The sequence below is a fragment of the Drosophila mauritiana genome, chromosome 2R, assembly GCF_004382145.1.
Source record: "Drosophila mauritiana strain mau12 chromosome 2R, ASM438214v1, whole genome shotgun sequence".
NCBI lineage: Eukaryota > Metazoa > Arthropoda > Insecta > Diptera > Drosophilidae > Drosophila > Drosophila mauritiana.
The window spans coordinates 21,368,077-21,380,948 of NC_046668.1; the positions used below are offsets into that span (position 1 = coordinate 21,368,077).

General features: G+C 48.8%; 4 protein-coding genes across 6 annotated transcripts; 2 read left to right on the top strand and 2 right to left on the bottom strand.

Moving 5' to 3' along the window:
• The first annotated feature begins 1,330 nt into the window (after positions 1 to 1,330).
• On the top strand, positions 1,331 to 7,252 carry LOC117136726 (long-chain fatty acid transport protein 1). 3 transcript variants are annotated; one of them, XM_033297752.1, is made up of 6 exons: positions 1,331 to 1,433; positions 3,051 to 3,275; positions 4,756 to 4,994; positions 5,053 to 5,697; positions 5,757 to 5,958; positions 6,017 to 7,252. In XM_033297752.1, the coding sequence occupies exons 2-6, from the start codon at positions 3,159 to 3,161 to the stop codon at positions 6,956 to 6,958; spliced, it is 2,145 nt and encodes a 714-aa protein (XP_033153643.1). In that variant the 5' UTR covers positions 1,331 to 1,433; positions 3,051 to 3,158; the 3' UTR covers positions 6,959 to 7,252. The 3 variants fall into 3 exon arrangements, with proteins under 3 accessions (XP_033153643.1, XP_033153644.1, XP_033153647.1); XM_033297756.1 differs by lacking the exons at positions 1,331 to 1,433; positions 3,051 to 3,275 and adding an exon at positions 4,051 to 4,167; XM_033297753.1 differs by lacking the exons at positions 1,331 to 1,433; positions 3,051 to 3,275; positions 4,756 to 4,994; ... (1 more) ...; positions 5,757 to 5,958; positions 6,017 to 7,252 and adding exons at positions 4,016 to 4,167; positions 4,240 to 4,497.
• A 42-nt stretch (positions 7,253 to 7,294) lies between these two features.
• Positions 7,295 to 8,244, bottom strand: LOC117136727. Its single transcript, XM_033297757.1, has one exon. It carries the CDS (start codon positions 8,164 to 8,166, stop codon positions 7,588 to 7,590), a length of 579 nt encoding a protein of 192 aa, XP_033153648.1. The 5' UTR covers positions 8,167 to 8,244; the 3' UTR covers positions 7,295 to 7,587.
• Positions 8,245 to 8,420: 176 nt separating this feature from the next.
• On the bottom strand, positions 8,421 to 9,990 carry LOC117135880 (zinc finger protein 277). Its single transcript, XM_033296423.1, has 2 exons — positions 9,652 to 9,990; positions 8,421 to 9,596 (listed from the first exon to the last, which is right to left on the bottom strand). The coding sequence occupies exons 1-2, from the start codon at positions 9,896 to 9,898 to the stop codon at positions 8,485 to 8,487; spliced, it is 1,359 nt and encodes a 452-aa protein (XP_033152314.1). The 5' UTR covers positions 9,899 to 9,990; the 3' UTR covers positions 8,421 to 8,484.
• Positions 9,991 to 10,455: 465 nt separating this feature from the next.
• LOC117135879 (phenoloxidase 3) lies at positions 10,456 to 12,828 on the top strand. Its single transcript, XM_033296422.1, has 4 exons — positions 10,456 to 11,522; positions 11,583 to 11,678; positions 11,737 to 12,474; positions 12,537 to 12,828. Exons 1-4 carry the CDS (start codon positions 10,536 to 10,538, stop codon positions 12,765 to 12,767), a joined length of 2,052 nt encoding a protein of 683 aa, XP_033152313.1. The 5' UTR covers positions 10,456 to 10,535; the 3' UTR covers positions 12,768 to 12,828.
• Positions 12,829 to 12,872: the final 44 nt, after the last annotated feature.

Consider the following 12,872-nt stretch of genomic DNA (forward strand, 5'->3'; position numbering starts at 1 on the left):
TGATCCAGAATTTAGGCCATAAAAAAATCATTTCATGAAAGGGAATTTCTGGATTTGCTATTAAACCTCTAATTTACCAATCTATCTAGCGGTTCTTGATATTGCGATACTTCTCGTGATTCAATTCAATTACTCTTTAGGTCGAAGTTCATACAATTACTGCCTTAGTAGAGCTTTGAGTTCGTATACCCGCATTATTAGCGCCATTAACCACAACGATAATCTCGTGAAGTGAGTTCAGCTTTGTTGTAATATGATTAGACGATATGAAAGCTTGTTGTATTAGATATAAATGTAGCTCTGGGCAAATAAAAGTGCCTTTCAGTATTTTGAGCTGTCATTCAGCTGGAAACCCAAAAGTATTGGGCAACCTACAATTGACCTAGTTGCAATGATCCAAGCCAAACTGCTTAGCTATAGTACTGCGGATCTATCTCACAGACTGTTTATAACAATTAAGCCCAGTCATGGCTACCGATCGGAGCCAAAGAAATGAGCATGCAAAATTATATTTAATAAACGGTTGCGTTGCACTTGCCTCGGAACTTCGCGGCGGGAGGGGGCAGGAGTTGGTATAGGGGTAACGCATCGATTGCGCGTACAAAGATACATGTACTTGTGCACTGTGTAGATACACGCGAAAAACACATTTCAAATTACTAGCCCACAAGTGGTTGCTATTATCAGTTTAATGCTGTTTTAATTGGCGCAATAGAATGGGTTTAACTAAGCTTTACTTTAATCAGGCTAGATGCCTCAATAACCTTTGTAATTGGGTTAACAACAATGCATGTGAAGAGTTAGCTGATTTCTCCCAGTGCACTTATGCATAGAAAGAAAGGCGAGGGAAAGAATCGCAAAGCAGAAGCCGAGGGCAACAGCCACAAAGAGAGTACGAATACGAGACACGTGTTTTGAATTAAATTCGCGCTCCACTCCGCGCGACCTTCCTCCGCGCCCACCCACTGCAACCGCCCACCCCCCCTTGCAGCCCCACCACTCCATTATGGCCACATTCTTGACGCTCTGTGGTTGTTGACATGTTAATGGCCACAAAGGAAACTCGCTTAAGAGGCACGGCAATTGAAACAATACACATGTTGCATGCGGCATAATCACGTGCAAACACAGCAGAATCGCAACCGACAATTTCAGCCGGCCAGCAACAACAAGAACAGCTGCAGCACCTTGTTAACTTGGCTCAGCAGCAGAGCTTCGACCCGAAGCTTGGCTTTTTGTGCCAGTGTGTATCTGTGTTCGCGACGGCGACCTGTTGCCACCGACGTCGACGTCGACGGCGACGGAGCTCCGGCAACAACGGATCCAGAGGCAGTTAGCTTTTTGGGCCCAGTTGCTGAACGAAGCTGTTGGCCGAAAGACGTCGCTGGCTTAAACTCCGACTTAAGCTCGCACCAAACTGCAAAAAACATCAAGTAAAATTCTATACAAATATAGGTTAAAAACATCCGAGAAAGTGATTCAATTAAATGATAAAAAATATCCACCAAACAGTGAAACTTGGATAGTGTAAACTTTATATTTCTATATTAAGGACTCCACCTTTATTGACAATTGTGAAATTATTATTCAAGTGCGTCTTATGTATAATTCTCTTTTTGTGACTGTTGATCGCCCTTACTAAAGACAGTGATAAGATATTGCCTAAAAGCTCGGAACCCAACAAGTATTTTAAATAAAGTCGCTATACCTCAAAAACGACCTTCGAGAGCAAGATTGTTTCGATTCTGGTTGTGCGTGCAATATATCCATCAAGTTAATAGAGTGAACAGCAATTTCAGCCGCAATTTGATCGCATCCCACATCTCATCTCGAATCTCTTAATCCCCATCCTCTGAAAGTTCCGAGCTTGGGATGCGGGGACCCACAAAAGGCAAAGCAATTTAACAAAAGAAAGGAGAAGAAGATTTCAGTGAAAGTGATGAAGCGTCGCCAACATCCGCATCTCTTAATGATCTCTGCCGATCTTATGTGTTCGTCTATATGTGTGCCACAAAAACTAAAACAAAAACAAAAGAAACCACAGTGATGAAGTAGCTACACTAAATGTTTGCATGGGCGAAATGTTGTAAAAAATAATTTGCAACACGAGGACTGAAACTTAAGTTTTGAGCCAGCCGCAGGCTGAGTAAAAGCCATGTTTATGCATTGGCAAATTAGCGAACAAGCCGAAAGGGAAATGGGCTAAACGCATTTTAATGAATTATTGTTTGACACAAGAGCCATTAGCTTAACAGGGTTTCTATTGAAGCCAATTAGCTTAGCTGTATATATTATCTGTATCTGTTGGGTTTATATTATTCACTCACTTCGTTTACTTGTTTTTAAATTCTTGAATTCTTCATTTACTTCAACCACTTGTAACCGCGTTTCAAGCAAACAAATGCCCATTTCCCATTTAAATCCATCCTCCAAGCCGCGAATAACTTCCTCAACGCTAAACTCACTTTAATTGCCTCTTCCATTAACTGAGTTTAAAATACATTAACGCCTTTATGGGCCACCTGTAGCACCGCTCAACTTGGCTTTTGCCATTCGTCGCGCATAAACAACCGCAGCAGACCCCAAAACTCACCTTGAGACCACGATCGCTGAATAGCTGAAAAGCTGAACTCAAAAACGTCGCAGCATCATTCAGGCCGCGTCAAAAAAGGCAATTTTTCTCCATCTCATCTGCTGGTGTCACCTGAGCACTACAATTGCGAATTCCCCACATCGTTACCTCGGCTTTTTCTCAGCTTTTTCGCCTTTTCTCTTTTTGTTTGCTGTCTGTTGTCGGTCGCCTGCCCCTTCCGAGTGCTGCATGTCGCCTAATTACCCATCATTTCGCTGCGAAAGTGCACTGAGAAAAACTAGAGCGCTGTAGCCCCCAGTTAACAGCAATTTTATATCAAACAGCATATATATGTGAAATATGTTTAGTCAAACATGTAAAGCATATAAGATATATTAATATAAAATATAAAACATTAATAAAAGTCTACAACATTCAATTAATTCTTAAATGTCTTTTTCTTTGTGCAACCGCCCAGAAATCTTAATAAAAGCCTCCTGAGCAGCGCAGTAATTGAAGTCCAAACCGAGCTCAACATCAGATTGCAGCCTCTGTAGATGTGCTGTTAAGTCCGAAATCAATCAAAATGTGCACCGCTGGCGTGGTTGATGGTGGTGCTGCGGCCACTACAGGTGGTGCTGATGCGGCGGATAATGGTGGAGCTGCGCCCGCCCCAAGTTCGACGGCCTTGAACCCCCCACAGGTAAATAACATACGAGAATGCTCACCTACTCGCACGAGCGTGGTCAACATATGTACATTTTTTTGGGGTTTCGCGCTTGATTCGCTTTGTTGTTCCATGGGTGGATCCCCCGGCCCTGCCCCGCCCCACCCCTCGCTGCCAAACTGAACCTTATCTGACGACAAAATAATACTCACGTTGCCATCAGAAACAAACATCGACGAACATCGACACCGCTGAAAACCGAAACCAGTTTACTTTTGGCCCGCCGATTTAACCGGGACTAGGTCTGGGTCTCGAGTATTATGCGATCGGTCATCTGTGCGGATAGAGCTCATAATCAGGTTTTATATAAAAGATTAGTGCAGCCTAAACTATGTCTTGCGGCGGAGTTGGTCAGAAACCATTTGAAAGTCAAGATCAGGGTGACTTGGAATGGTTTTCAATGGAGGTTATTGAAATAAATGGCGTTTGAGGAGGGAAAACGAGTTGAAAGATCTGATTTTAAGCTAAGTCTGTTTTTCCTGGGGTGCACATCTTTAATAGTTTTCAGTGCAAAAGATCATTTAATAAAGCTTAAGGTAGTATTAACGAAGTAACCAGTCATCAATCGAGAGGCATCAAAGTTTCTTCAGAGAACTAGATTCCTTAAAATACTTATTGAACTATAGGAACAAGAAATGAAATCTGATCGTTTAAAAATTCAATGTTACATTACTTCTGCGAACCAACTGTCAGTTTAACAAAAAAATAAACAAAGCCAAAAAACAAACAGCCGAACCATTGAGGCGCTAAGGGTCAAAAGAGTTAAGCTTGAGATTTGAATACCATGATGACGGGCACCGACGATAGTCCGTTGGTGGAGGAGGGCGGGCTGAAAGCCAACCAGCACCGACTGACCATTTGGCACAAGGTAATCTGAAGACCACGGACACACAGAGAGAGATCATAGAACTATATGCTATATATCGCACCACATAACTAGGTTGCGTTCTTTATGCTGGGACTCATCTCGGCGCTGACCATCTGCGTGCTGGTCAGATTGTCGAACCGATTGGCCTCCGATGCCGAGAAGAAGGCCTTGATGCACTTCCGAGAACTTTCATCCGCCCGGAATGGTCACCGCTTTGGCCACTAGATCTTGTTTGTCCACATACCACTCTATATATTTTCTGTGTGTTTGCTTTCCACAGTTTTGGTTTGTTTGTTTGCAAATTGCTTAAATAAAGTGCTAATTGATTGATGCGGTTTGGGTTATGGAACTACTGTAGCTAAAGTGCAAATTAAACAACAAGCAATTAGCTGAAGATCAGGAAAAGCTTTGAATCAACTTCATCTGGAGGTGTCAGGTTGGGGGGTTCTATTCTATTTGCTATCTAAGACCCGTATCGCTTATGAGGGCTAACGCGGCGTATGGGTGATGCATTCGTTGTTCTCCTTCTCTCAGTCGGCAATCTAAACACATGCATCTTAGTTATATACTAATATTGTGACTTTGTAGGTATCCATTTCCATGAACGAACCGGAAAACCTGAAACCACCTGCCAAATCCAACTTCCGCCGTTATCTTCAGTGGATCCTAGCACCTGTCCTGACCGCCATTTCCGGTCTGATCCTCTACTACCAAGGGCCTTGGTATGGAGTGGCCACCCTATACGCCACCTTAATAACCACACTGCTGGTGCGTCCAGGATGGCGCTGGTTCTACATTGCAGCAGTTACCACACCCAGGGATACTGTGTAAGTAACAAGGATTAGGGATTTAATTCCAGAGTTTTTTAAAAATGTATTTTCTTAGAGCCCTCTTTGCCTACATCCGTGTGCTGCTCTTCATTAAGCGCCAGGAGCGCAAGAACCTGAACATCGGAGACATCTTCGAGGCGAATGTGGCCCGGCAGCCGGATAAGCTGGCCATTGTCAGTGAGTCCCAGCAGTGGACCTTCCGCCAGCTGAACGAGCACTCGAACCGGGTGGCCAACGTGTTCCACAGCCACGGCTACAAAAAGGGCGACGTGGTGGGTCTGCTGCTCGAGAATCGCGCCGAATTCGTGGCCACCTGGCTTGGGCTATCCAAGATCGGCGTGATCACGCCGCTGATCAACACGAACCTCCGTGGAGCCTCACTGCAGCACAGCATTACGGTGGGCCAGTGCACGGCGCTCATTTACGGCGCCAGTTTCCGGTCGGCCGTGATGGATATAGCCAAGGATCTGCCCGCCCACGTGGGACTGTATCAGTTCAACGACGAGTCCAACCAGGAGGTGGTGGCTTCCGAGGGCCTCAGCCAGGGACTGGCCCAGCAGTTGAACGGCCTTCTGGAGACGGCGGCCAAGGATAAGGTGGCCGCCGGCGCTTCTCGGGCGGATCATCACGACAAGCTGGTCTACATCTACACCTCGGGCACCACGGGCTTGCCCAAGGCAGCCGTCATCACGCATTCTCGGTAAGATTTCCCACTAGCTGCAGTAAGTTCCTCCTGTACATCGATTCCTACACTTTCAGGTACTTCTTCATAGCTGCTGGCATTCACTACACGCTTGGCTTCAAGGATCAGGATGTGTTCTACACTCCCTTACCCCTATATCACACCGCTGGCGGAGTGATGAGCATGGGCCAGGCCTTGCTCTTCGGCTCCACCGTGGTCATAAGGAAGAAATTCAGCGCCTCCGGATACTTTTCGGACTGTGCCCGCTTCCAATGCACGGTAACTGGCTATTGGATCATCCAATATGTTGTATTAATGTGCCTTATTTTTCTGCCAGGTGGGACAGTACATTGGGGAGATGGCGCGCTACATCTTGGCCACACCATCGGCTCCTCACGATCGGAACCACCAAGTGCGAATGGTGTTCGGCAATGGACTGCGTCCACAGATTTGGCCGCAGTTCGTGGAGCGCTTCGGGATCCGAAAAGTGGGCGAGTTCTACGGAGCCACTGAGGGCAATGCCAACATCATGAACAATGACAGCACAGTTGGCGCCATTGGATTCATATCCCGCATACTGCCGCAGATCTACCCAATCTCGATCATAAAAGCAGATCCACATACGGGAGAGCCTTTGAGGAACAGCCAAGGACTGTGTGAGAGATGCGAGGCGGATGAGCCAGGCGTCTTCGTCGGAAAGATTGTGCGGGGTAATCCCTGCCGGGAGTTCCTCGGCTACGTTGACCAGAAGGCCTCCTCCAAGAAGGTGGTCCACGATGTCTTCTCCAAGGGCGACATGGCCTTCATCTCGGGCGATCTGCTGGTGGCCGATGAGCGGGGCTATCTGTACTTCAGAGATCGCACCGGCGACACATTCCGCTGGAAGGGTGAGAATGTCTCCACCAGCGAGGTGGAGGCGCAGCTGAGCAATCTGGCTGGCTACAAGGATGTGATAGTGTACGGCGTAAGCATACCCAACACTGAGGGCAGAGCAGGAATGGCAGCCATCTACGATCCCACTCGGGAGGTCAACGTCAGCCAGCTGGGCGTGGAACTGGCCAAATCCCTGCCCAACTACGCCAGGCCGCAATTCCTCAGATTCCTGCGCAAAATCGACTTGACGGGCACCTTCAAGCTGCGCAAGGTGGAGCATCAGCAGCAGGGCTTCAATCCGGAGATCATCGACGATGAACTCTTCTACGCACAACCGGATGGCGTGTATGCTCCCCTCACCCCGGCCGTATACGAGAGGATAGTTAGAAACGAGCTCCGATTCTAGGAGCGCCGGACTTTGTTCTTGGGAAGAAGAAAAGTCAAGACTGTGCCTTGTATGTTGGTGAAGAGGATATCCATTGGATTCAGCTTGTGATGCGCCAACTACTTTTAATTCTGGCTAAGTTTCTTATTGTCCGGACAATATAAACATTAGCATTGGAAATTTACTGTTGAAAGAGCGTTTCCGCGGGTAAATTATTATTTTGTAACTATTTCCTTCTACATTCACATCGAATTGTATACATTGTATAGATAATAAAAATTCTGCCAATGATCAATCCCTATTGTGCTAGAATCACATAATAGCATTTTCCTTCTGTAAGATAGGATTTTGATTGGATTTCATTAGATTTGTAATATAGTTTATTGTGCTTAGTTAAATAGTTTTCAAAAATGAAACTTACAATTGAAAGAGCATCATGCGCCACTTTACGTTGGAGTGGTTAGAAAATCTAATATCCCGGATTCTCAATCAGTTCCAATCAAATCGGGATTTAGCTACGATTACACTTTACAATAGAACCTAGGTTACATCCATGGCCTTTACCTTAAGTGGAACCAGATTCGCAGGGGAACGCATTTGGAAACGGGGTCGTATAAAATACTTTCAGCAGTCTTTGGATCGATATGCGCTCAATCCTTGGGCGGGACATCCTTGCTCAGCTCTGCCCGCTTCCTCTGCTCCATGCGCTCCTCTACCTGGTCCAACCGCTCGCTCATAGCATCCAGGGAGCTCAGCAGTCCCGCCTGGATCTCGCCATATCGCTTCATGGCCAGGACCAGACTCTCCTCGATGAGTTCGCTCTGCTGCGCGTACTCCCCGTTGTTCTGCGTGATGCCCTTTAGCTGCTCCAGACACTCGGCGGGAATGCTACGGAAGTACTCCGCGCCTAGGGCCGGTTCCAGCTGCTTAATCCTCTCCAGCTGCTCCGCCTGCGTGTGCAGTTCGGGGGCCACGGCGTGCAGGTACACCTCCTTGGAGCGCACCTGCTGGTGCTCCTCCAGAAAGTTGGGGTCCAGGTACTTCTCCAGCTCGTCGGATCTCTTTACGCACTGCTGAAGTGCAGCACTTCCTGTGGTTGCTTCGCCCAGGAGGGCATGTGCCGAGCACAGGGCGTCGACCACGCCCTCGCCCACCTCAGAGTCCTGGCCCGGACCCAGGACTCGTGTCAGGGCATCGATGCGCTTCTCCAGAATGTCCAGTGCCTCCATTTTTCGCTGAATTTCTCTTTATTTTGTTCGGTTCGATGGGAATGATGTCAGTCTGCAAAACAATCGATGTCCAACGAAAAGGTGGCAACGTTAGCTGAGTGGTGTGGTTCTTGCATTCGCTAAGCAGACTGAATTAACCCTTATGCGGCTATAAAATATATTATTTTAAAAAGTATTTAGCTCCTCTGCTTAAAGTTATTTGCATAAATTAATACACCTTTTAGTGCATCCATATCTATAAATATAATAAACACTTAAATTCCATTGCTATTTACTTAGTTTCCTCTAAACGTAAACTGTACAATACAAAAATCTCAGTTACAACAGCTTAAAATTCTCGAGGGACAACCGCTCCGCATCCTTGTTGATCTGCGCCAGACTGTCTTCGGAGATGATGCGCACCGTATCGACCTCTGGGTCATCGCCTCCACAATCATCCAGTACACACAGCAGACCATCGTTCTCGATGTACGGAAAGAAGAACTCAGGCTTGTCCCAGCTCTCCTTCTCGCCGATCCCGTGGTGAGACTCTTGTGTCATGTGCTCTGCGAGCAGCTCCTCCTCGCCGAACTGCAGGTCGCAGGTTACGCAGCGCAGCAGGCACATTTGGCGACGCAGGTAGTTGACCACCTTGACGCGTTGGTAGAAGTTCAGGGAACTGGTGGCCTTTTCGAAATCTAAGCGATGGACCTCGTGCATGTGCTCCTTGAGGGCAGTGAAGCTGTCTCCGAGGTGATGACAATACAGGCACTTAATGGAGCTAGGCTCACCATTAGCCGCCCAATCCGACCAGTCCGAATCGTGTTCGCCATCCGAATCGGGGCGGGCAAAGTGCTTGTCGAAGTCCACGCTGCCGGTTTCAGGATCAGCGACTGTGGACACGGATGCCATTTCCCGTCTTCGCTTTTGGTGGTGCTGTTTCCGGGGCGTGGGGTCCGTTGGTACACGATTGTAGTTGATAAGGAAGTACTTGTCGTACTCCCTTCGGTTCGGATTGATCCGCTTGTGGCCCTTCTTGCGCATGTGCTCCTTGAGCGTGGGGCGATCCCTGAAGATCTTCTCGCAGTAGAGGCACATTAGCCGATTCAGGTTCTCCTCCAGCTGATCCAGCAGCTCGTCCACATACACCAGCTTCTCGGGCTTGCCAACCAACAGAAAGTGCTTGTCAAACAGGTGGTCCAGATAGTCCGCCCTCAATCCCTTGATGATGGTCCTGCAGAAAAGGCACTCCTTGGAGAAGTTGCGGTCGGTTAGCTCGAACTGATGTCGCTCCAGGGCTTCACTTAGTCGCTTCTCCTTCAACCTTCGCCGCAGCTCGTAGTCCTGGGGCAGGATGTCACACAGCAGGTAGTATTTTTCGTTCTTGGCGTACTTGCCATCGGGCAGTTGATCCAAGAACATTGTGGTGCAATATTGCTCAAATTCGTGGGCTGAAAGGAGATTATTTTTTTCAAATGGTAAGGGTAGGGTTGCTGATTCTCATACTCTGAAACTCCTTCTCCCAGTACTGGAGGTAGTCCTCCAGAAGTGCTATATCCTCCACATCGGCGATGACCAGTCGGTGCTCCAAATACAAATGCGCCAGGCAGTCGTCTTTGTCGGTCGGAAATATGTACACCTTGTCGCACTTTAGGCACTTGATGGCCGTGTTCTTGGAGGGCTTGAGTGGCGAACTGCCAGTGATCTCCTCCTGCGAGGAATCCCCTCCTGAAACAGCCACCTCGTGCTCCATTTGTTTACGTTCTCCTGATGTTCCACGAATAAGTGTGACCGCAGGGGCTTAGCTGCAAAATACTGTTTGCTAGATAAGCTTAATTCTGACGTACACTGGAAACAATTGACGATTGAATGAATTTAATACAATGCACAAATCAAATTAAATACATAGTTACACTTGTTCTATGAAAACTAAATAAACAAAAAAAAAATTACTATAATTTTTGTTTCGTTATTTCGTTTCTACGTCACCTACTTAAATTAAAAAAGCCTTATTTACGTAGTTAACCGACTATTATACGATTTAAACTTACAAATACATTCCGAAACTTACATTGTTCGTTAAGTTTCCAACAAACTAGGATGAATCAGAAGCATCTTATCGTTTAAAAATGTATTTTTCGGAAGTCTGTGATTCAATGCTTGGCAATAGTTTAAATATCTTAAGTTGCAAAGCCATGTATTAGTAATATTTTAGATTGTTTTTTGGGGTTGACGAACTTGAGATGTTCGCCATGTAACCATAGGGCATTTCGGTTGCAGCTCCTCGGCTCGCTGGGTATAAAAGGAGATGATAGTTGGGTGGGACTTTCAGTTGAGAATCCACAACTGCTCCCTAAAGGTCCGTCCTCCAAGGCACGAATCCACCGAAAATGGCTGACAAGAAGAATCTGCTCCTGCTGTTCGATCATCCCACGGAGCCCGTGTTCATGGACAAGGGCGGCAATGGCACCGTTTTTGACGTGCCCGACTCCTACGTGACCGATCGCTACAACCAGGTGTGCAAGAAGGTCCAGCGGCGCGTGAGCAGCGCGTCCGAGAAGAACGTCCTGGTCAAGGAGATCGCCATACCGGATCTCAGTAGCCCCATGAGACTGGGCCGCTCGGAGCAGTTCTCGCTCTTCCTGACGTCTCACCGCAAGATGGCCAGCCACCTGATCGAGGTCTTCACCAAAATGCCCACCGTGGATGAGCTGCAGAGCGTGGCGGTGTACGCCAGGGATCGCGTCAATCCGGTGCTCTTCAACTACGCCCTGTCGGTGGCCCTGCTCCACCGTCCGGACACCAAGGACCTGGAACTGCCCGCCTTCGCGCAGATCTTTCCGGATCGCTTCATCGACTCGCAGATGCTTCGCAGCATGCGCGAGGAGTCTTTTGTGGTGGAGCGCTCCGCCGCCCGCCTGCCCGTCGTCAGTTCGGTCAAGTACACCGCCTCCGATCTCGACGTGGAGCACCGGCTGTGGTACTTCCGCGAGGACCTGGGCGTCAACCTGCACCACTGGCACTGGCATCTGGTCTATCCCATCGAGGCGTCCGACCGCAGCATCGTAGACAAGGATCGTCGTGGCGAGCTGTTCTACTATATGCATCAGCAGATCATTGCCCGCTACAATGCCGAGCGGCTGAGCAACCACATGTCCCGTGTGCAGTCGTTCAACAACCTGGACGAGCCCATTGCCGAGGGCTACTTCCCCAAGATGGACTCGCTGGTGGCCAGCAGGGCGTATCCTCCGCGCTTCGACAACACCCGGCTGAGCGACGTGGACCGGCCCAATAACCAGTTAAGGGTGGGCATCGACGACATGAAGCGCTGGCGCGAACGCATCTACGAGGCCATTCATCAGGGCTACGTTTTGGATGTGAGTGGGGGTAGGAGTACAGGAGTACATGCATTTAACATCTAATTGGTTATTTTTTAGACGAACAATGAAAAGATCGTCCTGGATGACTCGAAGGGCATCGACATCCTGGGCAACATCATCGAGGCCTCCGATCTGACGCCTAACAGTACGCTGGTAAGGAATCTAAGTGATAATCTCTAGATCCCCATCCCATGTCTATTTCCATCTGCAGTACGGCGACTTCCACAACATGGGACACATACTCATTGCGTACTCCCACGATCCGACCAACAAGCACCTGGAGTACGCTGGCGTGATGGGTGACGCCTCCACCGCGATGCGCGATCCTATCTTCTACAAGTGGCACGCCTTCATCGACAACATGTTCCAGGAGCACAAGCGCCTGCTTTCCCCCTATGAGAAGCAGGAGCTCTGTTTTCCGGACGTTCGCGTCGAGAGCATCCAGGTGGAGAGCCAGGGTCAGGTGAACAAGCTAACCACCTTCTGGCAGGAGTCCGATGTGGACATGTCCCGTGGCCTTGACTTCGTGCCGCGCGGCCATGTCCTCGCTCGGTTCACTCATCTGCAGCACCACGCATTCAGCTACACCATCAAGGTGGAGAACTCCAGCGAGGCCACGCGGTATGGCTACGTGCGCATCTTCCTGGCGCCCAAGCTGGATGATCGCAATGCACCCATGCTGCTGGAGCAGCAGCGCCTGATGATGGTGGAGCTGGACAAGTTCGTGGTTACCATGCCTCCCGGCAGCCATACGATCACCCGGAACTCCACGGAGTCGAGTGTCACCATTCCGTTCGAGCGCACCTTCCGCAACCTGGAAAAGCTGGAGGAGCTGCAGAACTTCTTGTGCGGCTGCGGCTGGCCCCAGCACATGCTGATTCCGAAGGGTCGGCCAGAGGGTCTGCGCTTCGAGCTCTTTGTCATGGTTTCCAACTACGAAGAGGATAAGGTAAGGTGTCTTTAGGGTATACTACGGATACCTCCTGATCCCAATACTCCTTCCTCCTGCAGGTTGAGCAGACGGTCGCAGATTGCGGCTGCAGCATCGCCGCTTCCTATTGCGGCCTGCGCGACCGCCTCTATCCGGATCGCAAGGCCATGGGCTTCCCCTTCGATCGCAAGCCGCGGCGCGGCTCCGAGATCCTGGAGAACTTCCTGACGCCCAACATGCGCGCCGTGGAGGTCATCATTACCCACGAGGACCGCACCGAGAAGCTACGCGAGTTGCCAGCTCGCTCCTGAATAAGAGAAGCATCTTTTCACGGCCAATTATACCAGGCCAATGTCCGATGTATTTCATTTTTGGTTTGAAGAGAAGACACTAATAACGGTCTCTATAGCTTTCTC

Excerpts from the sequence above, each read along its gene's own strand:
- LOC117136726 (XM_033297752.1), top strand. The coding sequence starts at position 3,159 with ATGTGCACCGCTGGCGTGGTTGATGGTGGTGCTGCGGCCACTACAGGT. Across the intron at positions 3,276-4,755 it reads CGGCCTTGAACCCCCCACAG|GTATCCATTTCCATGAACGA; the intron begins GTAAATAACATA and ends GTGACTTTGTAG. Across the intron at positions 5,959-6,016 it reads GTGCCCGCTTCCAATGCACG|GTGGGACAGTACATTGGGGA; the intron begins GTAACTGGCTAT and ends TTTTTCTGCCAG.
- LOC117136727 (XM_033297757.1), bottom strand. The coding sequence starts at position 8,166 with ATGGAGGCACTGGACATTCTGGAGAAGCGCATCGATGCCCTGACACGA.
- LOC117135880 (XM_033296423.1), bottom strand. The coding sequence starts at position 9,898 with ATGGAGCACGAGGTGGCTGTTTCAGGAGGGGATTCCTCGCAGGAGGAG. Across the intron at positions 9,597-9,651 it reads CTGGGAGAAGGAGTTTCAGA|CCCACGAATTTGAGCAATAT; the intron begins GTATGAGAATCA and ends ATCTCCTTTCAG.
- LOC117135879 (XM_033296422.1), top strand. The coding sequence starts at position 10,536 with ATGGCTGACAAGAAGAATCTGCTCCTGCTGTTCGATCATCCCACGGAG. Across the intron at positions 11,523-11,582 it reads ATCAGGGCTACGTTTTGGAT|ACGAACAATGAAAAGATCGT; the intron begins GTGAGTGGGGGT and ends GTTATTTTTTAG. Across the intron at positions 12,475-12,536 it reads CCAACTACGAAGAGGATAAG|GTTGAGCAGACGGTCGCAGA; the intron begins GTAAGGTGTCTT and ends TTCCTCCTGCAG.